The sequence below is a fragment of the Bombina bombina genome, chromosome 3 (assembly GCF_027579735.1).
Source record: "Bombina bombina isolate aBomBom1 chromosome 3, aBomBom1.pri, whole genome shotgun sequence".
Classification (NCBI taxonomy): Eukaryota; Metazoa; Chordata; class Amphibia; order Anura; family Bombinatoridae; genus Bombina; species Bombina bombina.
In genome coordinates this window covers 1187259756-1187284643 of record NC_069501.1, presented here as the reverse complement: position 1 = coordinate 1187284643, position 24888 = coordinate 1187259756, and the positions used below count along the sequence as shown (strand labels likewise).

General features: G+C 38.9%; 1 protein-coding gene across 1 annotated transcript in view; it reads left to right on the top strand.

Annotated features, from left to right (window-relative positions):
* MED17 (mediator complex subunit 17) overlaps positions 1-24888 on the top strand; it is a 140602-nt gene that overhangs the window by 17400 nt on the left and 98314 nt on the right. Inside the window, exons 4-6 of the mRNA XM_053708620.1 lie at positions 12769-12905; positions 13005-13089; positions 21002-21154. Coding sequence (XP_053564595.1) covers positions 12769-12905; positions 13005-13089; positions 21002-21154 — 375 coding nt within the window. The remainder of the gene's footprint in view (positions 1-12768; positions 12906-13004; positions 13090-21001; positions 21155-24888) is intronic.

Here is a 24888-nt window from a genome sequence, read left to right as displayed (position 1 = left end):
GCTGCTTTTGGTAGGAAAGTTCTTCAGGCCTGATCAGTAACATTTCTGCCTTTACTGTTTGTCGTCATCCCCCCATTACATGTTGGTCTAGTCAGGACTTCACTGCTTGGGTATAGATTCCCACACATGGTGTCTCCTGGACTCTCTCCTAAGGAAAAAAAAAACAACTAAATCTATACTTAACTGATAAGTTAATTTCTTTCATGATGGTGAGAGTCCACAAGTCCAGCCTTTTCTTTTATATAGTTTGCGGCAGTTTTTGTTTTTCCATTTGTCCCACTTTGTCTTTCCTGCTTTTGATATGCATGACAGATGATTAAGGGTAAGTAGGAGTGATTTAAGCTCTGGTATGTAGAGGTATTTTTGCCTCCTCCTAATAGTGGACTGGAGTATAATTCCCATGTGATGTCTTGTGGACACTTAAGCCCATTAATCTGCCCTCTTTTTTCCCCTTTTTAGATAAAATAATTTTTATTAACCGCCATCTTCCTCCTTGTACATCCGGAAAGTTAAATATAGCGTACATTGAAAAAACATCAAATATCAAAACACATAGTGCTCTTTGCATAGGTATATTCTAAAGATGCGATGGTTCTCGTCTAAGATCAGTTCTCTTATTAAGGTTTCCCAGGAAACCACATGCAATCTTCCTTATCTGTCTTTCATTGAGATGTCAACATTCTTTCTTAACATCTTAGGTTATTGCAATCTATCTCAGGCTATATGGAGGATCTCCTCATTTTCCATACTTTTCCTCTAATTACTCCTTTTATATTTCAGTAAATATAACAGTCTATATCGGAGATACATATCCATGGGGGGTAATATTCTTATAGTTTTAGCAATACACTTACTTTAATAAGAACAAACAAAACTTAATAAACTAGAAATCACATAATATAGAACTAATGGAATCACGGGTAAATACCGCCCTAATCTCTGTCTAAATGGCCAATAGTGGCTCACTCAACAACCTTTTCCCTATACTGAATAAGCTATCCCACCGACTATCAAACTCCATCATCTAAGAGCTCTTTACAGCCTATTTTACCTTGTTTTTGTACTACCATTAAGTATCCAATAAAACCATATCCTCTAACGCCGGTTCTGTGTCTTGTATAAATGCTGTTGTCTCGTACATCGAGTAGACCATCTGTATCCTAGCTAAAACCTCTGTCCACGACGGTACCCCTTTTTCCAATATTTAGCTATAGCTATTCTTGTGGTAGTGCAGAGGATTCGAATAAAAGTGTTTATATGCTTGTTTAATCTCGGTATGGGCTCGTGCAATAATGCCTGAGCCGAAGTGAGAGAGATTTGTTCATCTAATAATGTGCTCAGCAGTGTTGATAACTCCTGCCATACTTTTTGGACTTTAGGACAATCACACCACATGTGGAGGTACGATCCTATGTCCCTACACCCTCTAGCAGTATTTAGAGCCTCCTGTCACTATATGAGATGTCCTTATTGGTGTCAAATACCACCTAAAGGACGTCTTCAATATGTTCTCTCTTAGATCTGCACTAATGAGACCCTTGCTAGCGTAGTAAAATATATCGTTCTGTTCGTCTATCTCAAACTCTTTTGCAATATCTGTCTCCCATTTCAGTAGTATTGGAGCCTTAGTAAGGTATTTAGTTTCTTATAGAGAGATCTATAATCTAGAGATCGCTTTCTTAGGCCTATTGATAGCTGTGCATATCTGCCACCCTATATAAGCCTTTGTTTTCCCACTTCTTAATGTGATATCTAAACTCTTCATTTATTAAATATTTTAGTGGCATTATCAGAGACTGTTTAGGAATTAGTTTCCCTACTTGTTGGAGATTGGCCCATTGTTGTTTGGTAATTTGTGTGGTTTTGTTTTGATATATTTTTTGATCTTTACTTTTTTGCGGTGTTCCATATAATATTGTCAGATTCTTCTAGCCCCCCCATTGCTGCCTCGAAGGCAGGCCAAAGGACATCTTTCTGTCTTCTACCGAGTAGGGAATTCTGAGCCAGTCTTGCTGCTGTATAATAGTCTTGTAGATTAGGAACTCCCACCCCCCAATTGTCTGTGTTTCGTCAAAATTTGGTGTGGGATCCTCGGGTGTTTATTATCCCTCAAAAATCTATGTATGTCTCGTTGAAGGCTGTCTAAGTCTAGGCTGTTAATTTTGATTGGAAGGACCCGAAACAAGTAAAGAATTCTAGGCAAGATTGTCATCTTAACGGCAGATAATCTTCCATAACAAGAGAATCCCATTCTCCCCCATTTCCCTAAGTCCGATCTAATCACTTTAAACAGGGGAATGTAGTTAGAAGCGTATCATTTTGAGAAATGTGTAGTCAATTTTATCCCTAAGTATTTTAGTCCATCTGGAACCCATTTGAAATCAAAATTTGCCTCAATCGCCTTAATGGTATGTTTTGGTAACAACAGAGGGAGCACCTCACATTTTTCTATATTGATTTTGTAACCACAAATTTGAGAGAATAGCTGTAAAGCATGATATACATGAGGCAGCGATACCAATGGTCTTGAGATGGTTAACGGCACATCATCCGCAAACAGGGTGATTTTATGATGTATCTTCTCCAACTCTAATCCCCAAATATCGGGGCAGTCACGTATATATGCAGCTAGCGGTTCTATGCACAGCGCGAAAATTAAAGGCGAAAGGGGACATCCCTGCCTCGTACCATTAAGAATGCATATAATCTCTGACTGGTGTCCAATTGCTCTAACCTGAGCTATAGGTGTCGAGTACAGCCCTTTAATAGCCTCTATAAATCTTCCCTCAAAACCCATTATTGCCATCAACTTCATCATATACTTCCAATCGACCCGGTCTCCGCATCCAAAGAAAGATCAGAGAAGGCACTCCCCTATCCTGAAGAAAGTCTATAACCGACACCATTCTACGAATATTGTTTGGGGCTTCCCTATCTTTAATAAAACCAACTTGATCAGGGTGTATAACTGAGGGCAGGACATGTTTCAATCTATTAGCTAGTATTTTTGTTACTATCTTGAGATCCTGGTTGATAAGGGAGATCGGCCTATAGTTAGCACAAAGGTGGGGGTCCCTTGTTTTGGTATTACTACTATCTTGGCCTGGAGAAGATCTGCAGGTATTTGTCCTCCCTCCATGATGTGATTAGCGAACACTACCAAGTGAGGTGTTAATATATCTCTAAAAACTTTATAATATTCACCTGGGAACCCATCTGGACCCGGAGCTTTACCCGGCTTAAGATCTTTAATAGCAGTGCGCACTTCTGCATGTGTAATTTTAGCATTGAGGGTTTCCCTATCTTTTTCAGAAATTGGTTTCAGGTTTGCTTTTTGCAAAAAGGAGTCACATATTTTTTTCATCAAGGGAATGTGTTGTACTTTGGTACCATCATATAGCTTGCTGTAAAATTGGGCAAATGTTTCTACAATTTCCTGTGGATGGGATGTCATGTGACCTTTAGAATTTTGTATGGTTGGTATAGATAGAGCCTGATAATTATCCCTATTTTTTTTCCGCTAAGTATCTATCTGGCTTATTTGCAAAAATAAAGTAATTTGTTTTCAGCCTGTGTGCTGCTTTTATAGACTGTTTAATATGGATTGTAAACTGTGTTTTTTATTTGTAAGCTGGGTCAATGTAGTTTGTGATTTATTCACTTTATGTGCCTTCTTTAGTGATTGTATCTCCGAATATAACTGCTTAATGAGAAGATCATTTTGTTTCCTAAATGTTGCTTTTTCTTTAATCAGTACTCCCCTAATCACTGCCTTATGCGCTGCCCACGGCATTATAGGGTTATCTGTTGAGTCTATATTAATCTGCCAGTATTCCTCCAAATTTTTAAGTATTCTATCTTTGGTGAGCGGGTTCTTAATACAGGATGGGTCATATGTCCATGCTTTTGTTCTCTTCGGATCTGATAAGTTACCCAGGTTAAGTTTGGTGATTGAATGGTCTGACCATACACAAGGAAGGATATCTATATGTTGTATTATTGGTTGTAAGATCTGACTTGTGTATATATAGTCTATCTTCGTGTAGCTATTGTGTGCCGAGGAATAAAATGTGGTATCTCTAGTGTTTCCATGCAATACCCGCCAAGTGTCCTGCAAAGTGGGCTGCTCGAGCATCTCCAGAACGTGTTTAGCTACCCTTCCCTGTCTTTGCTTCTTTTTAGATTGCAAAGTGGTGGCATGTTCTGTCAGTGACTGTAGGTCTACATTAAAGTCCCCTGCCAAAATTATTTGCGTCCTTGACCAGCCAGTCAGTAGATTGGATATAGTCTGAAAAAATTTATCTTGCTGCTCGTTAGGAGCGTAAACATTGCACAGAAGTATATCTATTCCCTCTATCTGGTAAGATAGCATCCAGCATTTCGCTAGTTCATTAATAGTTGATGAGCATCGAATGTGTGTGCAGTACCCCGTGATTCCATACAACAAACAGATGAACAATAACATAACTAATAACATATTGTAATAAAAAAAGTGTGTGGGCAAACCTGTGTCAGAACAAATACAGTGTTTATCATATATGCAGTCACAACAAAAACCACAATAACATATATCAATTAAAAAACAATGAACACATAATAGTCTTTTAGACCTAGTACCTGAGTAACCTCTTTCTTCTCCTTGAGGTTAGTAAATTTTGAGCAAGTCCCGAATTCACTCATCAAGAGTGTAATTACCTTCATGTGGATCTTGAGGTCTTTGACCTCCAGTCTCAAGTTTTAGTTTTCTTTTTCGTAACTTTTTTCCATCGTGGTCTCTGAGACTTTGCCTGGGGATGAGATGATTCAGAAGAGATTGTTGCTGTTTCTTCCCCCGCAATTTAAGGTGGTTCTAAATCCAAGAGCTTGCAGATATTAGGTATCTCCGCTGTGGTCTTGATCGTAGCTGTTTTGCCATTTCTCACAACGTGCAATGCAAAGGGGAAGCCCCATCTATATGGGATGCAATGTTTTCTAAGGAGGAGTGTAAGTGGACGAAGTGCATTCCGTCTCTGCAGGGTCTTAATACAGAGATCTTGGAAAAACTGGATGACGTTGCCTTGGAATTTAAATGTGGGGGTTTGTCTGGCCGCTAGCAGTATTTTTTCTCTATCAGGGAATCGCAGAAGCTTGAGTATCACATCTCTTGGGGGTTGATCTTGTTTGGCCCTTAGGGCCCTGTGGGCTCTTTCTATTTGAACCTCAGAGTCACCCGGTGTTCCTAAGATTGCACAGAATAACTGCTGGAGGTAATTATAGAGATCTTCAGCCCCTATTGTCTCAGGGACCCCTTTAAGTCTGTTAGATCTTCTGCTTCTATTTTCAATGTCCTCAAGTTTCTCCTCCAGTTCCATTATCGTTTGCTGTTGGGTTGTTAGCGATTGCGATATTCCGGCAACCTCCTCCCCCATTTCATCGGTAGCATTCTCTGAGTCCACCTGGGTCCCTAACTCTGAGATCTCATTTTTGATGTCCGTAAGACTGCCAGTTACCTTCTCTTGGAAGCTATCCATCTTCTCCCACAGTTTTTCGAAGTTGGCTGTGATGTCTTGCTTGGATACCAAGGTTTGAAGATCTGCTCTAGTCACAGGATTCATATCTTCAGAATCTACTTCATTATCAGATTCCATATCCTCCTCCACTTCATTTGAAAGAAGAGCTTTAGATTTGTGCGCTCTGGATGTTTTGAAAAATGTCTCCATAGACATGGGTTTCATCCCCTTCTCGGCTTTGGTCCCCTTCCTAGCAGACATTGTGGGTATCTAAGATAGGTGTTTTGCTCTGTGGAGCAGTTAGACGGGTTGGTCCTTTGTGCGGGAACATGGATGCAGCCTCCTCTCTTCTTCAGTCCTGATCAGAGGATAGCAGAGATCAGAGTCCACTGCCTTCTTTTCTATTTAATTAAGGTTATGTCTCTATAGCTCTTCAGTGGGACTTTCCTCCGCCATTCAACTGGAGACTTTATTCATGAGAGAAATGGAAGCTGAGGAGAAAGAGAGGTTTTACATCCTATACAATTATGCTGAAGTGACTAGGTCTTTGTAGTTCCGTTGGACTGCCTAAACACACATCTCTACATATTCAGAGCATTTTGCTCCTCAATGGCTCTCGCCTAGTCGAGTATACCCACACAGATCTCATTGGTGTATAGTTTGAGGAGTGACTTATTTTGCTAGTCTCTATTCCCCAGGGCACTTGTCCTCACTGGATGAAGACGGGAAAGGATAGAGGGATATGACCTGCTGACACAGCGTTCAGCAGGAAATGGGGAGGAAAGAGACTAGTGTAGTAGTGTATATCTGCCCCACTTCAGGAGTGCCCCTTTTTAGCTGTCTCAATTTTAATCTTTTTTTAGTGTGGTGTTCATTGACTACTCCAGCAGTGCCCAGAGCCTAGGGATGTTTTGCGACTGGCCGCAGAGCCCGCAATTTTCTTTATTATAAGCTACTCTGCTGTGTCCCCGTGGCAACAATGAAAGAGCCCTCAAGTTATGGTGTTACGGAGTCCCTGTGAGCAGGCTCTGTAGTTGCGCAAAATTGTATTTAAGAATCTAGCTGCTGCATGAGCTTCAGGTTATGTTCATAGAGTAATATATCAAGTCTCTCTTATTGCAGCTCTGTCCTAGAGTTCACTAGTTTATTGTTATTGCTATTGCTTGCAGTCTGTGGGACCTAAAGAGTGCCTTGTCTATGTGTTCATAGGAAGTGAAAAATACACATTCAGCCCTTCACTTTGAGATGCTGCCCCTTTAACTGTAGTCAGTAGCCGTATATGAGCCGTATTAGGAGCTTTTTGATGCGACTTGCCACTATTCTTATTAATCTGTCTCACCGGGTATACTTATGTGAGAAGGTCCAGCCCTCACCGGTAAAGCCATTATATTTTTACCCAGTGCAAAGCTGCCCCCAAAATGACATCTTTTCGCGCCACTGGTCTCCTTTCTGTGCGGCTTAAACTTTTATGTAGTTACCCCGTCCAGATGAATCTAAGTGTGACTATTTGGGGTTACAAGGCAGGGGATCTGCCTCAGTGTTGTCACCAGTGTCCGTTTACCTCTCCTGAAGGTCTCTATCAGAAAGCTGCACCGGGCCAGCCGAGTCCTCCGCTGTCTGTACCTCCGGTGATTCCTTTTTCCCCTTTTTAAAGGGCCATTCTAGTGAAAAAAATGAAATGCTCTTATTTGTTAGCATGTAATTGTAACACTAGTAATGCTGCACGCCTATGTGTGTAACCCTTGCAAAGATGCCAAACACATGGTTAAAATACCTTTTGGGAGCTGCAGACAACTGTTAGTCCTGAGTGGAGACTACTGCAGCAGCAGTCACACAGCTTGGTAGTGTGATTACCACTGCTGACTAGTTCAGTGGAAGTCTTCTCCCTGGATTAGCAATTCTCTGTAACTACTAAGTGGGACTGTAACTGCGTGTTTAACCTCCTATGTGGGTTACAGGGTTATTAGTGATTAACATTTTCCTAAAAGCTTTATTGAGGGATAAAATATTACATTAGAATCCATACAAACAATATTAGATACATAAGAATCATAAAGAAAAGAACACTGGGGAGACTGGTGGAGTCCTTGTGAGTCCAATGTCATATGTGCCACACACTGGTAAAAAGGAACTGGGTGTAGCAAAGGTGACCCTCTCCCCAGAATAGGCTTGTGGAGTTTTCATCTTTTTTTACCTTTTGAATCATTGCAAAATATGACATTTTAGTTTTTTTTGTTTTTTTTTAGTAAGTAACTTTAAATCAACGTGAAATATATATATTTTAATATTTTATTCTTTTTATTGAGGTTTGGATAATGACATTGAAAATATAAGACAGACATAGTTACATCCAAGGAGTACATACCGATATAGAATCGGTGCATAAATGACATTGTAAAGCCCCATATCCTGAGATTCGAGAATGATTGATTATTAAAAACCTAATTTTCCAGATAACAAGGATTAAATAACTTTAGAAAGAGTAAAAAGAAAATGGGAAAGGAAAGAAAAGAAAAGGGGGAAGGGGACATGAGGCAACAAGGAAGGAGAGGGGAAAAAAATTAAGAAAAAGATATCATAAATTTAAATGTTTATTTCACATAGCACAGGTTCTTTAGCACAACAAAGTCACTCGGGTGCTTTAGACCAAACAAAAACGCAGATCTTCAGCGTCTCTTTGACCGGTACATGCAGTGTAAAGGGACATTAAACCCAAATATTTTCTTTCATGATTCAGATATAGAACACTATTTTTAAAAAGCTTCCAATTTACTTCTATTATCAAATTTTATTTTATTCTCATGTTATTCATTGTTGAACAAATGCCTAGGTAGATAATGTGCACATGTCTGGAGCACGACATGACGACAGGAAATAGTGCTGCCATCTAGTGCTCCTGCTGATGTATTACATTGTTGCAAAACTGCTGCCATATAGTACTGCAGAAACGTGCACACTCTTGAGCTTACATTTTTGCTTTTCAAATAAGGATAACAAGAAAATGAAGAAAATATGTCTCTTTAACCCTTTGAGTGCTAAGCTGGATTTAATATTTTTCAGATTTTTACTATTTTTACAAAAAAATGTTTTGATTTCCCCCCCCCCCCCCCGATCCCCAAGACTCATACCATTGGAAAGGTTAGGTGATTACCTTTCCAATGGTGGGTCTTGGGGGTCTGTAGCTGCTCAGATCCCTGAGATACAGGTTTCTAAGCAGCATGCCCCCTTTCCCTATACTTTGTATTGTCAATTTTAAATAAAGTTGCGCGGTGACGTTATCACGTCATTACGCATGACGTTACCGCACGTAACGGGAAGCCCCGGCGATGCCTGTCACTATGCAGGCCTGATCGCCGGGGTAGGAGCGGGTGGGAGCCCCCAGATCACCAAAAAGGTAGTTGAGTGCTAACGACGGCTCTGAGCCGTCGTTAGCACTCAAGGGGTTAAATGGTAAGTCCCACCCTTCTGCTAACAGACTGACGTCACCAGGAGTGTGGGGCTTTTTCATTATTTATTTTTCTGTGAATTTATAAGTTGCCATCTTATGTTTGGTTCACTTTTTAATGTGCTAACTAGCATTCAATAACTGGGGAGACAGAGAAGACAAAATATAATTTAAAAAACTCAACTGTAGCATCATCTCATGAATCTCTACCTTGTCAATTTGTATGTAACAGTATCTAACTGTAAGATATCCATGGCTTGTGTTTTCCATTGTGCTGTTGTGGGGATTACAGGGAATTAGCCCTTTCATACTATTGAACATGATCTTTTAATTTTGGAACACCATGCAATAGAATAATGTTGGGGACATATTGGAGGATGGTGCCTAGTATTGTTCCTATAGCGTTCAGTACTTCTTTCCAGAAAACATTGAGTTTAGGGCATGATGTGTAATAGTGTGCCATTGCAACCACCGCCCCTTCATCATTTACCTCTATGAGGGGTAAGATACTATCTACTTAGCAATTTTAGTGGGATTCTGGCTGACACTGATACCTTTTTAGATGCACAAAATACCTTTAACCATTCATTGAGAGACGTTGTCACCCCCAATTCTCTATGTTAATCAACCACATATGTTGGAAGGGTATCCTCATTCGATATAAGTAACAACCTATATATCATTGATATTGTATGCCTGAGAATGGAAGATTGGATACAAAACTTCTCAAATGATGTAAGCACCCTGAGAAAATAACACTTGTGTTGATGCGAGGTAAAGTAATGGGCTAATTGTATGTACATAAACCATGAGGAGACCACATCTATATTCCACTTATGCGATTCCCTCTGAGTTTTAAGTTTACCATTTTCCAGGACACTATATAAGACCCTCCGGCCTAAAGCTATATTTAATGCAGGGCTCTTATTAGGATGGAAAGGAATCTCTGGATTCTCTCTGAAAGGGATCATGAGAGGATGTGGTGCAGATATGTGTGTGCTTGTGCAAATGAGCTTGCCCCATTCAGAGAAGAGCTCATGAAGTAAGGGATAATAGGATATCATCTCAGATATAAACTTGGCAGAAATCCAAGGTAACTGTGCCGCATTACTCCTCTTCAAAATGTCAGTGCCTATCTGGACCTAATCCTTATAAGTTGACTTGTGGCTCCAAACCACCACTTGTTGCAACAGAATGGCTTGCCTATACAAGAACAGATTCAGTATACTCAAGCCTCCTCTCTCCCTTGGTAGCTATAGTGTTTTCTTGGAGACTCTGCCTCATGCCCTTCCAAATATATTCTTCCAAAAAGTGCTGCTGTTGGGCAAGGTAGTTATTAGGTAAAGGTACCAGAACTGTTCGCAAGACATATAGAATTCTAGGTTATGTATTAATTTAAATAATACAAACTCAATGAAAAATCCAGCACCACTCCTTTCCAAGTACCCCATCAGGGTCTCTTTATTGGGATAACAAACACAGGTGCAACATTTTGGGCTACTTTAACCCCTTAATGACCGGACCATTTTTCAATTTTCTTACCCTTAATGACAATGGCTATTTTTACATTTCTGCAGTGTTTGCGTTTAGCTGTAATTTTCCTCTTACTAGTTTACTGTACCCACACATATTATATACCGTTTTTCTCGTCATTAAATGGACTTTCTAAAGATACCATTATTTTCATCATATCTTATAATTTACTAAAAAAAAATGATAAAATATGAGGAAAAAATGGAAAAAAACACACTTTTTCTAACTTTGACCCCCAAAATCTGTTACACATCTACAATCACCAGAAAACACCCATGCTAAATAGTTTATAAATTTTGTCCTGAGTTTAGAAATACCCAATGTTTACATGTTCTTTGCTTTTTTTGCAATTTATGGGGCAATAAATACAAGTAGCACTTTGCTATTTCCAAACCACTTTTTTTCAAAATTAGCGCTAGTTACCTTGGAACCCTGATATCTGTCAGGAATACCTGAATATCCCTAGACATGTATATATTTTGTTTTAGAAGACATCCCAAAGTATTGATCTAGGCCCATTTTGGTATATTTCATGCCACCATTTCACCGCCAAATGCGATTAAAAAAAAAAGTTCACTTTTTCACAAATTTTATCACAAACTTTAGGTTTCCCACTGAAATTATTTACAAACAGCTTCTGCAATTATGGCACAAATGGTTGTAAATGCTTCTCTGGGATCCCCTTTTTCAGAAATAACAGACTTATATGGCTTTGTGGTTGCTTTTTGGTAATTAGAAGGCCGCTAAATGCCGCTGCGCACCACACGTGTTTTATGCCCAGGAGTGAAGGGGTTAATTAGGGAGCTTGTAGGGTTAATTTTAGCTTTAGTGTAATGTAGTAGACAACCCCAAGTATTGATCTAGGCCCATTTTGGTATATTTTATGCCACCATTTCACCGCCAAATGCGAGCAAATAAAAAAAAAACTTTGCATTTTTCACAATTTTAGGTTTCTCACTGAAATTATTTTCAAACAGCTTGTGCTATTATGGCAGAAATTGTTGTAAAAGCTTCTCTGGGATCCCCTTTGTTCAGAAATAGCAGACTTATATGGCTTTGGCGTTGCTTTTTGGTAATTAGAAGGCCGCTAAATGCTGCTGCGCACCACACGTGAATTATGCCCAGCAGTGAAGGGGTTAAATTAGGTAGCTTGTAGGGAGCTTGCAGGGTTAATTTTAGAGATCAGCCTCCCACCTGACACATCCCACCCCCTGATCCCTCCCAAACAGCTCTCTTCCCTCCCCCACCCCACAATTGTTCCCGCCATCTTAAGTACTGGCAGAAAGTCTGCCAGTACTAAATAAAAGAGTTTTTTTTTTTTTTAAATAAAAATAATAAAATATTTTAGTTGTATGGACCCCTGCCTTAGCACCAACCTCCCTGATCCCCCCCTCCAGATCTCTAACCCTCTCCCCTACCTAATTACCGCCATCTTGGGTACTGGCAGCTGTCTGCCAGTACCCAGTTTGGCCCCACAAACCAAATTATTTTAATTTTATTTATAACTTTTTTTTATTTTTTATTATTATTTCTGTAGTGTAGCAGCCCCCCCACAATACCCCCACCCCCTCCCCCTCCCAGATCCTTTTATATGTAAAAAAAAAAAAAAAAAACTTTTTTTTCCCCTTCCTGCCTTCATTGGTGTCAGTGTGGCTAATGCGCGCCCCCGTGCACACGCGTGCGCGCACATCGTGCACACGCGTGCATCGTGCACGCGCGCACACGCTCCCTCCTCCCACCCGGACAACGGCACCATTGCTACCGGTGCAGAGAGGGCCACAGAGTGGCTCTCTCTGCATCGGAGGCTTGTAAAGGGGTATTGCAGGATGCCTCCATATCGAGGCATCACTGCAATACCCTCAGAGCTGCTGGAAGCGATTGTGATCACTTCCAACACTCTGTTAGACAACTGACGTACCAGGTACGTCTATTGTCATTAACAGTTAGTTTTTGCATGACGTACCTGGTACGTCAGTTGTCATTAAGGGATTAATAATGCAACTGAGTGTTGTATGTGTGTAGCCCAAAACATTGCATCTATGTGTTCTTTATCCCAATAAAAAACCAACATGTCAGCCAAATTTGTTATTGTATAGTGCTGCAGTAAAAATTACTGAGTCAAGGAGTTTTTCTATGTAGTATCTGCAGCCAAAGGAATAATCATGGATATGTGTGAGTTCTCACAAAAATAATTATTTCCACCGTTGTTGAGTGTGATTATAATAACTGGCTCCTAGATCACAGCAACATTTGTCAGGTGCTGCATATTCTTAATTCTGTTTCTTTCCTTCTTTCACATAGGGTCTCTGTTTCCTCACCATGGTACATTTGAAGTCATCAAAAACACAGACCTAGATTTAGATAAGAAAATACCTGATGATTACTGCCCTTTGGATGTTCATATTCCCAGTGACTTGGAAGGATCAGCTTATCTAAAGGTGAATGATAAATATCTTGCTAAAAAAGTGCATTTCTCCTTGGTTTTTGTTTACAGGGATCTAGAAATCTGTTTACTCATAAGAGACCTTTATTTGTAGGTTTCTATTCAAAAGCAAGCTCCAGATATTGGTGACCTTGGCACAGTAAATCTTTTCAAAAGACCTTTACCAAAGGCAAAACCAGGTATGCAACTTCCAAAGGATACAGAATATATATAAATATTTTCACGTTTTTTTTTACATTAGCCAGTCATTTGTTAGCTTTTTTATTTTCATAATCATAAGGGGCGTCATTTGAATCACCCCGAGACAGACCAGCAATTTTCTAAGGTTCTAGGAGGGATACATTTTAACTTCTGGCATTTTTTGTCCCTATTTAGCTCTCTTCTCAAGAGCTGGGTGGCATTGTGAAGTAGCCGGGTGGGGGCTGTGATACTTTGTAATGTTATAACATTTTCTCCTATCCAAAGCACAAATTAATTGCATAATTTGACGTTAACGGGGTACTAAACCCAACTTTTTTCTTTCATGATTCAGATAGAGCATGCAATTTTAAGTAACTTTCTATTTTACTCCTATTATCATTTTTCTTTATTCTCTTGTTATCTTTATTTGAAAAAGAAGGCATCTAAGCTAAGGAGCCAGACAGTTTTTGGTTCAGTACCCTGGACAGCACTTGTTTACTGGTGGGTGCATATAGCCACGATCAGCAAGCACAACCCAGGTTGTGAACCAAAAATGGGCCGGCTTCTAAATTTACATTCTTGCTTTTCAAATAAAGATAGCAAAAGAATGAACAAAAACTGATAATAGGAGTAAATTAGAAAGTTGCTTACAATTGCATGCTCTATCTGAATCATGAAAGAAAAAAAAATGGGTTTAGTGTCCCTTTTAATATCTGTTTAAATTTTAGCCAGGTGGTCAGAGAAATCACTGAAAAATGAATTGCAAGATAAGCAGCAAAAAAGAGAGTACCTAACTCCATACTGAAGTGAAAAATAGTAACTCACCAATATCTTAAACAATGTTACAAAATGTATCTTTATTCCATAAGCTTTATTAACAGAATCGATACACATTCACACTTAAAGGGACACTGAACTCAAATTTTTTCTTTTGTGATTCAGATAGAGCATGCAATTTTAAGCAACTTTTACTACTATTATTACATTTTCTTCATTCTCTTGGTATCTTTATTTGAAAAGCAAGAATGTACGTTTAGATGCCGGCCCGTTTTTTGTGAACAACCTGGGTTGTCCTTGCTGATTGGACAGCACCAATAAATAAGTGCTGTCTGGGGGTCCTGAACCAAAAATTTACTGGCTCCTTACCTTAGATGCCTTTTTCAAATAAAGATAGCAAGAGAATGAAGAAAAATTGATAATAGGAGTAAATTAGAAAGTTGTTTAAAATTGCATGCTCTATCTGAATCACGAAATACATTTTTTTGGGTTCAGTGTCCCTTTAAAAACACTTGAACTCGCCAGAGTGAATTGGAAACAATGGTATGCAGTAATGTAACCCTAGGTATAAACTATAGGAATACCACTTTAAATGTATTGCATGGATCTTTTATGCCGTGAATAGTAGGCAATAGTTAAATACACCAAACTTTCTGTTTAATAGGAGTTTGAGGATTTTAGCCTTTATACGATCATTGTGAAAATACAGATGACATTTGCAATAGTGGCACTACGTCACGTTTTAATAAAGTGACCAAATATTATTTACAATAATCAGTCACACATCATATCAAAGTGATATTGCCAATCACACGCTGTTATGGAAAATAACTGTCCCTCACAGGCTAAACTTATATAACGGGAGCTTGAATTATCATTACCTTGCCTTATAGTAATAAAGCACAAAGAGGTCTAATATTCATTTATACATCCTCAGGGGGAAAGCGTTATTGCGAAACACGTGTTTATCTCTGCTTTTTTAACTTGCTTACTTGTGCAAATTATGTATACTTGTGCGTGAGAAGATGTTATTGTGACCCTTATATGCACCTAGTATACATAATGTGCACGAGTAAGCAAGTTAAAAAAGAAGAGATAATACTCTCTAAAATGTCCCCTGACACTTGTTTCGCAATAATGCTTCTCCTCTGAGGATGCATGAATGAATATTAGGCCTCTTTGTACTTTTTTGTGTATTTTACTATTGCCTACTATTCACAGCATAAAGGATCCATTTAAAGTGGTATTCCTTTAGTTTATACCTAGGGTTACATTACTGCATACCATTGTTTCCAATCCACTCTGCCGAGTTCAAGTGTTTTTAAGAGTGAATGTGTATCGATTCTGTTAATAAAGCTTATGGAATGAATAATACATTTTGTAACATTGTTTAAGATATTGGTTAGTTACTGTTTTTCACTTCGGTGTGGAGTTAGGCACCCTTTTTCTTTGCTGCTTATCTTGCAAATCATTTTTCAATGAGTATTTATAGTGCTGTTACTCCAATATAAGTGCCTAATATAATTTTTGCAGAATTACAACACTTCATTATCTGTGCATTTCCTTATTAACCTCTTTGCTAAATAAGGTCAGTAAAATCAGCTGGGTTATGCGCCCATCAAACACAGAAGACTTTATATATTAGAGTTGTGATTTCGGAGGTTTAGTGCACCTCTGAATGTGGAAGAAGACTACCCGTCTTGCCACTTCAGATGTTAGCATGTTGCTGTTGCACAAGAATGAATTTGGCAACAAAAATAGCTGAGTGGCACGAAGATCTGCCGCTTTCTGCATTCGGAGGTTCATGAAACCTATAGACATTGGTGTCTTGGGTCTCTAAATCAGTGCACTAGGGCCTTATTTTAAGGCGCCAGTGGCTCCCTGGTGCCTGAATTTATCGAGCCCTGTTGTAGTCTGGATACTAATAGTGTCCGAGTGTGTGCAAAAGGAACAATATTTATTATTAGGACATTTTGGATTCTTAGAGCATTTTTAGGGATATGAAGCACTTTTACATTGTAATATAAAATATGTAATTATGTGTATTTAAGAAAAAACAACAAAAAACTATTTTGAAATATACTTTTATGTAGTATATTATGCAATGCAAGGTTTGCTAACAAAATGACTGTGGCTAGCTGTGTTTACTCCAAAAATAAGTCTGGATTGGCTCCTCCAAATAAGGTAAGAGGTGGGGAGAGCCTGGCCATTGTAAAACAACTGCTGCAAACAAGGCATTCATTCTTAAAATTGTCATACTTTGCTGCCATGTTAATTTATTGAAACACTACAGAAAAGCCTTATTATAATGTTTTCCATGTCCTTTTAAGTCCCATCTTTCATACAAGAGGTTGAGGATGTAATAAATTCATCTTTGTAACAGGGGAATAAGGGCCAACATTAAAGGGACACTGAACCCAAAAATTTTCTTTTGTGATTCAGATAGAGCATGCAATTTTAAGCAACTTTCTAATTTACTCCTATTATCAATCGGCTAGATTTAGAGTTTTTGTCGGTAAAGACCCGCGTAGCTAACGCTGCTTTTTCTTCCAGCGCACCCTTAAGACAACGCTGGTATTTAGAGTTGTCTGTGTGGCTGCGTTAGGCTCAGAAAAGGGAGCGTTGAGCATAATTTACCTTCCATTCAACTCTCAATACCAGCGTTGCCTACGGTAGCGGTAAGCTGGAAAAACGTGCTCGTGCACGATATCCCCATAGGATACAATGGGGCTGAGCTGGCTGGAAAAAAACCTTACACCTGCAAAAAAGCAGCGTTCAGATCCTAGCGCAGCCCCATTGTTTCCTATGGGGAAACACTCTCTAAATCTACACCTAACACCCTAACATGAACCCCGAGTCTAAACACCCCTAACCTTACACTTATTAACCCCTAATCTGCCGCCCCCGCTATCGCTGACACCTGCATTATGTTATTAACCCCTAATCTGCCGCTCCGGACACCGCCGCAACCTACATTATCCCTAAGAACCCCTAATCTGCTGCCCCTAACATTGCCGACACCTATATTATATTTATTACCCCCTAATCTGCCCCCCCCCAACGTCGCCGCCACCTACCTACACTTATTAACCCCTAATCTGCCGACCGGATCTTGCCGCCACTATAATAAATGTATTAACCCCTAAACCGCCGCACTCCCGCCTCGCAAACACTATAATAAAGTTTATTAACCCCTAATCTGCCCTCCTTAACATCGCCGCCACTTACCTACAATTATTAACTCCTAATCTCCCGCCCGCAACGTCGCCTCTACTATAATAAAGTTATTAACCCCTAAACCTAAATCTAACCCTAACAACCCCCTAAGTTAAATATAATTTTAATTAAACAAAATAATATTCCTATAATTAAATAAATTATTCCTATTTAAAACTAAATACTTACCTATAAAATAAAACCTAAGATAGCTACAATATAACTAATAGTTACATTGTAGCCATTTTAGGATTTATATTTATTTTACAGGCAACTTTGTATTTATTTTAACTAGGTACAATAGCTATTAAATAGTTAATAACTATTTAATAGCTACCTAGTTAAAATAACTACAAAATTACCTGTAAAATAAATCCTAACCTAAGTTACAATTAAACCTAACACTACACTATCATTAAATTAATTAAATAAATTAACTACAATTAGCTAAACTAAAACACAATTAAATAAACTAATCTATAATACAAAAAACAAACAAACACTAAATTACCAAAAATAATAAAAAATTACAAGAAGTTTAAACTAATTACACCTAATCTAAGCCCCCTAATAAAATAAAAAAAGCCTCCCAAAATAAAAAAATGCCCTACCCTATTCTAAATTACAAAAGTAATCCGCTCTTTTACCAGCCCTTAAAAGGGCTTTTTGCGGGACATTGCCCCAAAGTAATCAGCTCTTTTACCTGTAAAAAAAAAAAAATACAACCCCCCAAACATTAAAACCCACCACCCACATACCCCTGCTCTAACCCACCCAAACCCCCCTTAAAAAACCTAACGCTAACCCCCTGAAGATCTCCCTACCTTGAGTCGTCTTCACTCAGCCGAGCCGAATTCTTCATCCAAGGTGCGCAGAGGAGGTCCTTCATCCGGTAGAAGTCTTCATCCAGGCGGCGTCTTCAATCTTCATCCATCTGGAGCGGAGCCATCTTCAAAGGAGCCGACACGGAGCCATCCTCTTCAACCGTCGACTGAACGACGAATGAAGGTTCCTTTTAAGGGATGTCATCCAAGATGGCGTCCCTTCAATTCCGATTGGCTGATAGGATTCTATCAGCCAATCGGAATTAAGGTAGGAAAAATCTGATTGGCTGATGCAATCAGCCAATCAGATTGAAGTTCAATCCGATTGGCTGATCCAAGATGGCGTCCCTTAAAGGAACCTTCATTCGTCGTTCAGTCGTCGGTTGAAGAGGATGGCTCCGTGTCGGCTCCTTTGAAGATGGCTCCGCTCCAGATGGATGAAGATTGAAGACGCCGCCTGGATGAAGACTTCTACCGGATGAAGGACCTCCTCTGCGCACCTTGGATGAAGAATTCGGCTCGGCTGAGTGAAGACGACTCAAGGTAGGGAGATCTTCAGGGGGTTAGCATTAGGTTTTTTTAAGGGGGGTTTGGGTGGGTTAGAGTAGGGGTATGTGGGTGGTGGGTTTTAATGTTGGGGGGGTTGTATTTTTGTTTACAGGTAAAAGAGCTGATTACTTTGGGGCAATGCCCCGCAAAAGCCCTTTTAAGGGCTGGTAAAAGAGCTGATTACTTTTGTAATTTAGAATAGGGTAGGGCATTTTTTTATTTTGGGGGGATTTTTTATTTTATTAGGGGGCTTAGATTAGGTGTAATTAGTTTAAACTTCTTGTAATTTTTTTATTATTTTTTGGTAATTTAGTGTTTGTTTTTTGTATTATAGATTAGTTTATTTAATTGTGTTTTAGTTTAGCTAATTGTAGTTAATTTATTTAATTAATTATAGTGTAGTGTTAGGTGTATTTTTGTAACTTAGGTTAGGATTTATTTTACAGGTAATTTTGTAGTTATTTTAACTAGGTAGCTATTAAATAGTTATTAACTATTTAATAGCTATTGTACCTAGTTAAAATAAATACAAAGTTGCGTGTAAAATAAATATAAATCCTAAAATAGCTACAATGTAACTATTAGTTATATTATAGCTATCTTAAGGTTTATTTTATAGGTAAGTATTTAGTTTTATATAGGAAAAATTTATTTAATTATAGGAATATTATTTTGTTTAATTAAAATTATATTTAATTTAGGGGGTGTTAGGGTTAGGTTTAGGGGTTAATAACTTTATTATAGTAGCGGCGACGTTGCGGGTGGGAGGTTAGGGGTTAATAATTGTAGGTAGGTGGCGGCGATGTTAGGGAGGGCAGATTAGGGGTTAATAAACTTTATTATAGTGTTTGCGAGGCGGGAGTGCGGCGGCTTAGGGGTTAATACATTTATTATAGTGGCGGCGAGGTCCGGTCGGCAGATTAGGGGTAAATAAGTGTAGGTAGGTGGCGGCGATGTTGGGGGGGGGGGCAGATTAGGGGGTATTAAAAATAATATAGGTGGCGGCAGTGTCCGATCGGCAGATTAGGGGTTAAACATTTTTATTAGAAGGTTGGTGATGTGGGGGGGGGGCTCGGTTTAGGGGTACATAGGTAGTTTATGGGTGTTAGTGTACTTTGTAGCACAGTAGTTAACAGCTTTATGTTCCGGCGTTAGGCCATAAAGCTCTTAACTACTGACTTTTTTTGTGGCTGGAGTCTTGTCAGTAGAGGGTCTACCGCTCACTTCTTCCAAGACTCTAAATACCAGCGCTATGCAAATCCCATAGAAAAGATAGGATACGCAATTGACGTAAGGGGATCTGCGGTAGCCTGGGGTCGCGGAAAGAAAGTGAGCGGTAGACCCTTTCCTGGCTGACTCTAAATACCAGCGTTAGATAAAAAGCAGCATTGGGACCCCTTAACGCTGCTTTTAACGGCTAACGCAGAGCTCTAAATCTAGCCGAATGTTTCTTCATTCTCTTGCTATCTTTATATATAAAAAAAAAGGCATCTAAGCTTTTTTCTTGGTTAAGAACTCTGGACAGCAGTTTTTGATTGGTGGATGAATTTATCCACCAATCAGCAAGGACAACCTAGGTTGTTCACTAAAAATGGGCCGGCATCTAAATTTACATTCTTGCATTTCAAATAAAGATACCAAGAGAATAAAGAACATTTGATAATAGGAGTAAATTAGAAAGTTGCTTAAAATTTCATGCTCTATCTGAATCACGAAAGAAAAAATTTGGGTTCATTGTCCCTTTAATCTTATAAGAAAGTTATTTAAGGGGCAGAAAACCTAGCAAATAATGTTATATAATTCTGCACATAGTGCACAATTATATAACATTAGCTTACCACCATGTTTCTAAAGCAAAGGGTTATATAGATATTTTGCAACAAAAACAGAACGCCACTCCTGGCACTACTGAGCAGGTCTGTTTTCTTCTAAGCGCATCACGGGCACGCTGTCTAGTCACAGAGCGCCCGATGGCGCTATTAAACTCAATGTAGCTCGCTCCCACTCTGGTCTGGTAGCGGGAGCGAACTACATTGAGTTTAATAGCGCGATCAGGCCAGCTGTGATTAGACAGCGTGCCCAGATGCGTGTAGGAGAAGAAAACAGACCTGCTCAGTAGACCCAGGAGCGGCGTTCTGTTTTCGTTGCAAAATATCTATCTAACCCTTTGCTTTAGAAACCTGGCGCTAAGCTAATGTTATATAATTCTGCACTATGTGCAGAATTATATAACATTATTTACTAGGTTTACTGTCCCTTTAACTCTGTGTGAATCTTAATATATTAACAAAAAATATTTCTCATTTGTGCCAATATTATAGGATGCATATACTATAAGTCTAATGTTCTTGAAGGACAAATCTTTCTTTTCATCCCATGTTGTACCAAATATTTCCAGTAAGTAATTGATTTGATGGGCGATATACAGGCAGTATGGGAGATTTATGGAAGACAATCAAACGTTTTGTTGTTTTGATCAGAATAGGAATCTATAATATCTAACAAATTCTATTAGTTTGCTTTACACTTTGTTTTCATGTTCCAGGGACACCACATTGGCAGACAAAGTTGGAAGCTGCGCAGAATGTACTTTTGTGTAAAGAAATATTTGCTCAGTTGTCGCGTGAAGCTGTTCAAATCAAATCCCAGATACCACAAATTGTTGTCAAGAACCAAATAATCTGCCAGCCATTCCCTGGTAAGGATGATATTGATTAGGTTCCTGGTCAATATGTCTCTTCTATCAGTCTTTCAAGGGCCGGCTAACTTTTTCTGTAATTTCATTCTGAAAATTGTGGGCTTACTAGTTCCTGTTAGAAGTGAAGACTCCTGACACTGCTATATCCCACACATTCAGTGGTTGCACACTTCAGTGACTGATATATAACTGTCCCTAATAGGCCTTGGCAGAAATGAAAACCTAGGTTGCAACATGGCAGCACCCATTGCTTTTTGGACACAAACTTTACACTTATTTCTTTCATGTAATTGGCAAGAGTCCATGAGCTAGTGACATATGGGATATACAATCCTACCAGGAGGGGCAAAGTTTCCCAAACCTCAAAATGCCTATAAATACACCCCTCACCACACCCACAATTCAGTTTTACAAACTTTGCCTCCTATGGAGGTGGTGAAGTAAGTTTGTGCTAAGATTTCTACGTTGATATGCGCTTCTCAGCATTGTTGAAGCCCGATTCCTCTGAGTACAGCGAATGTCAGAGGGACGTGAAGGGAGTATCACCTATTGAATACGATGATTTCCCTAACGGGGGTCTTTTTCATGGGTTCTCTGTTATCGGTCGTAGAGATTCATCTCCTACCTCCCTTTTCAGATTGACGATATACTCTCAAATTTACCATTACCTCTACTAGAGAACTGTTTTAGTACTGGTTTGGCTATCTGCTATATGTGGATGGTGGTCTTTTGGTAAGTATGTTTTCATTTACTTAAGACACTCTCAGCTATGGTTTGGCACTTTATGCAAATTATATAAAGTTCTAAATATATGTATTGTACTTATATTTGCCATGAGTCAGGTTCATGTATTTCCTTCTGCAGACTGTCAGTTTCATATTTGGGAATATAAACACTTTAAGAAATTTGTTTCTTACCTGGGGTTTAGTCTTTTTTTCAATTTGACTGCTTTGCATTTGTGGGTATTAGGCCCGCGGGTGCGTTAAATGTTAGACTTTATTGTGTCATTTTTGGCGCAAATTTTTTTGGCGCGGGAAATTACGTTTTTGACGCAACTTCGTCATTTCCGGCGTCATACGTGATGTTGAGACCTTTCACACGGCGGCGTCATTAGTGACGCAAGTGTGTCATTTCCGGTCATTTTTGGCGCCAAAAAAAGTTTACGTTACATTGTGCGTCATACTTGGCGCCAATTGTCTTCATTATTTCAATACCCCATTGTTGTTTGCCTCCTGCTTTCTTTTCTATCAAGAGGCCTATGCTTTTGCATTTTTTCCCATTCCTGAAACTTTCATTTAAGGAAATAGATAATTTTACTTTATATGTTGTTTTTTCTTTTACATTGAGCAAGATGTCCCAATCCGATCCTGTCTCTGAAGTTTCTGCTGGAACATTGCTGCCTGACATGGGTTCTACAAAAGCTAAGTGCATTTGTTGTAAAATTGTAGAAATTATTCCACTGAATGTCATTTGTAATAGTTGTCATCATAAACTTTTACACGCAGATAGTGTTTCTATCAGTAATGGTACATTGCCAGTTGCAGTTCCTTCAACTTCTAATGTGCATGATATACCTGTAAATTTTAAAGAATTTGTTTCTGAATCTATTATGAAGGCTTTGTCTGCATTTCCACCTTCTAATAAACGTAAAAGGTCTTTTAAAACTTCTCATTTAGCTGATGAGATTTCAAATGACCAACAACATAATAATTCATCCTCTTCTGATGAGGATCTATCTGAAACAGAAGATCCTTCCTCAGATATTGACACTGACAAATCTACTTATTTATTTAAAATAGAGTATATGCGTTCTTTATTAAAAGAAGTGTTAATTACTTTGGATATTGAGGTAACCAGTCCTATTGACGTTCAGTCTAATAAACGTTTAAATGCTGTTTTTAAACCTCCTGTGGTTTCTCCAGGTGTTTTTCCTATTCCTGAGGTTATTTCTGATATGATTTCTAGGGAATGGAATAAGCCAGGTACTTCCTTTATTCCTTCTTCAAGGTTTAAGAGATTGTATCCTTTACCAGCAAAATCTATAGAGTTTTGGGAGAAAATCCCCAAAGTTGATGGGGCTATTTCTACTCTTGCTAAACGTACTACTATTCCTATGGAAGATAGCACTTCCTTTAAGGATCCTTTAGATAGGAAGCTTGAATCTTATCTAAGGAAGGCCTATTTATATTCAGGTCATCTTCTCAGACCTGCTATTTCTTTGGGTGATGTTGCGGCTGCATCAACTTTCTGGTTGGAAAATTTAGCGCAACATGAATTGGATTGACATATCTAGCATTGTTCGCCTACTACAACATGCTAATCATTTTATTTGTGATGCCATTTTTGATATTATCAAAATTGATGTTAGATCCATGTCTTTAGCTGTATTAGCTAGAAGAGCTTTGTGGCTCAAATCTTGGAATGCTGATATGACATCTAAATCTAGATTACTATCTCTTTCCAAGGTAATAATTTATTTGGTTCTCAGTTGGATTCTATTATTTCAACTATCACTGCAGGAAAAGGAGTTTATTTGCCTCAGGATAAAAAAAACCTAAGGGTAAATCTAAGGCTTCTAACCGTTCCTTTCGGCAGAATAAGGAACAAAAACTCAATCCTCCTCCCAAGGAATCTGCTTCGAGTTGGAAGCCTTCCTTAAATTGTAATAAATCCAAGCCATTTAGGAAACCTAAGTCCGTATGAAGGTGCGGCCCTCATTCCAGCTCAGCTGGTAGGGGGCAGATTAAGGTTTTTCAAGGATTTTTGGATAAAATCTGTCCAAAATCATTGGATTCAGAGTATTGTCTCTCAAGGGTATCGAATAGGATTCAAAGTAAGACCTCCTGTGAGAAGATTTTTTCTCTCACACATTCCTGTAAATCCAGTAAAAGCTCAGGCTTTTCTGAAGTGTGTTTCAGACCTGCAGTCTTCAGTGGTGATCATGCCAGTTCCTCCTCAGGAACAAGGTTTGGGGTTTTATTCGAACCTATTCATTGTACCAAAGAAAGAAAAAAATTTCAGACCGGTTCTGGATCTGAAAATTTTGAATCGTTATGTAAGAGTACCAACTTTCAAGATGGTGACTATAAGGACTATTCTGCCTTTTGTTCAGCAAGGACATTATATGTCCACAATAGACTTGCAGGATGCATACCTTCATATTCCGATTCATCCAGAACACTTTCAGTTTCTGAGATTCTCTTTTCTAGACAAGCATTACCAATTTGTTGCTCTTCCATTTGGCCTAGCAACAGCTCCAAGAATCTTTTCAAAGGTTCTGGGTGCCCTATTATCTGTAGTCAGATAACAGGGTATTGCGGTGTTTCCTTATTTGGACGATATCTTGGTACTAGCTCAGTCTTTACATACTGCAGAATCTCACACAAATCAACTAGTGTTGTTTCTTCGGAAACATGGTTGGAGGATCAATTTACCAAAAAGTTTCTTGATTCCTCAGACAAGGGTCACCTTTTAAGGCTTCCAGATAGATTCAGTGTCCATGACTCTGTCTCTAACAGACAAGAGACATTTAAGATTGGTCGCAGCATGTCGGCTCCTTCAGTCTCAGTCATTCCCTTCAGTGGCTATGTGCATGGAAGTTTTAGGTCTCATGACTGCAGCATCGGACGCAATCCTCTTTGCTCGTTTTCACATGAGACCTCTACAGCTTTGTATGCTGAATCAATGGTGCAGGGATTATTCAAAGATATCACAATTAATATCCTTGAATCCCA